This window comes from Cherax quadricarinatus, unplaced genomic scaffold (assembly GCF_038502225.1).
Source record: "Cherax quadricarinatus isolate ZL_2023a unplaced genomic scaffold, ASM3850222v1 Contig4443, whole genome shotgun sequence".
Taxonomy (NCBI): Eukaryota; Metazoa; Arthropoda; class Malacostraca; order Decapoda; family Parastacidae; genus Cherax; species Cherax quadricarinatus.
In genome coordinates, this window is record NW_027199469.1 from 586 (window position 1) to 2500 (window position 1915).

The 1915-nt window shown below is 40.9% G+C and overlaps 1 protein-coding gene across 1 annotated transcript in view; it reads right to left on the reverse strand.

Annotated features, from left to right (window-relative positions):
* Positions 1–248: 248 nt before the first annotated feature.
* LOC138852147 (uncharacterized) overlaps positions 249–1915 on the reverse strand; it is a gene marked incomplete at its 3' end in the record, with an annotated part of 19179 nt that continues 17512 nt past the window's right edge. The window contains exon 4 of the mRNA XM_070081827.1: positions 249–441. Within this exon, the coding sequence (XP_069937928.1) occupies positions 249–441 (193 nt within the window). The remainder of the gene's footprint in view (positions 442–1915) is intronic.

Consider the following 1915-nt stretch of genomic DNA (forward strand, 5'->3'; position numbering starts at 1 on the left):
CTCCAGGTAAACTGTTAAACCAAGGGGCTCTCTTTGTCTATAAGTAAGTAAGTAAGTAAGTAAGTTTATTCAGGTATACACAAATACAGTTACATAGAATTATCATACATAGCAGCATATGTGTAGAGAACATAGGATAACCCAAAAAAGTCAGACAGAGTGACTTATTTCCATTGGGGTCCTTACTTCACGTTCGCTTTTTGAGTATGAAGTTCTCTTCTGCCTTCCTGCACTTTCCAGGTACATACCCCGCCATGTAAGTGTGTGGATGGGGGAGGGGGAATGGGAGGGGGGTAAGAGTAAACAAGAGATGAAGGGTCACTAACCGTCTGGGAGAGTGAGAGAGCGTGTTGCCTGGGGTCGGTGCTGGTGGGTGTCTGGGCCAGAACACTCAACTCGTCCCGTACTTTCTGTACATCCTGCCGGGACTTCCACAAGTGTCTGCCGACAAAAAAGTAAACAATGATTACTCATTTATTTCCTCTGCAGAAAAGATAACATAGGTATAACAGGAAGAAAATAAGAATAACGAGACAGTGGTGATCAGTTACAGATATGTGCAACAAAGAGATTCAGAGTTTGATTCTCGGTCTGGACGATGTAGGGGTGAACATCTTTACACCTGCTCCCCCTGTTCACTTAACAGTAAATCTGTGGGTTAATTAAAAACATTAATCATTGTTGCCTATGCAGCTGATTTTTATGCATTCAAGAATGCTCATTCTGTGAGCATTTTTCATTAGATAGGATGAGTTTTATATATATGGTGTTGCAGATGTTTTATATACAGGAACTGTAGATGTCATGAAGGGTTTTATATGACCTCAGTGGGTAATTTCCCCTGAATATTATTGTTTTCTTTTAAATTGCAATTTCGTCATAGAGCAGTCGATTTATTAAGATGATGCAAAAAAATGCTAGCAATGTCTGAAGACTAGTTCATTAGTGCTTTAACTAGCTTAGTAATAACATAATGTTGGGATCCAGACCCTGGGCACATCCTCCCCTAATGGTGCATCTTTTCTTTATGAGAAAGAGAAATAACTAAGATTTTAGTCAAGCTATAACTAGAGGAATAAGAGTTAGAGACTCAAAGAACTAGGAATTATGGAGTTCTGACTTGAGGAAATAAAAGTTATGACATGAGGAATTAGAAATTAAAACTTGAGGAACTCATGGTTTGAGGAACTAAGACTCTGACTTCAGGAACTAGGACTCGGACTTAAGGAACTAGGACTCTGACTTAGGTAGGAAACTTTCCATGTTGAACCCGTAGCTAGTGTTCAACTATGGGTTGTCCTTGTTTTGCGAGGGAAACCTCTCACTGAGAGAAGATCCCAGGAGTTAGAGCTCATCCACCACCATCCATCTCATCAGCTCTCCTCCACACTTCCCTTCCTGTGTCAGGAGTTTCGCGCCCCTTCTCTCCGTTAGCGGCCTCTCCCTCCTACACAATAGTTCGGGAGACCTGGTCGGATAAGCAGGCGGTCAACGCCCAGGCGGATAACAGCGGGGCCGATCATAGTCGGACCGGTGCTGGTGCTCCCAAGAGATGAGGTCTGCCCGATAGAATTTTCCTAAGGTTCTCCTGTACTGAAACAAGTCACACTAATGAATTTCTTGGCTTAACTTGAGTTCTTAATCCTCTGGATTAATAATCGTAATAAAATCTTTGTTTGTAGATTAAAAATTTCTTTGTAGATTTGAGTGAACCACTGAAATTTCCTTTACTGAGGCTGAACTCGACTGAAGGATTTGCTTCTAACTTTAGGAACAGTCTTGGAGCAATATTTATGGTTCTAGACTCACCGGGAGCATTTTTTATAATTTGAGATTTACCTAGAATATTTTTTCGTGGTTTGAGACTCAATTGGATCATTATTGATGGGTTTAATAACCTATGTAACATGTCAAG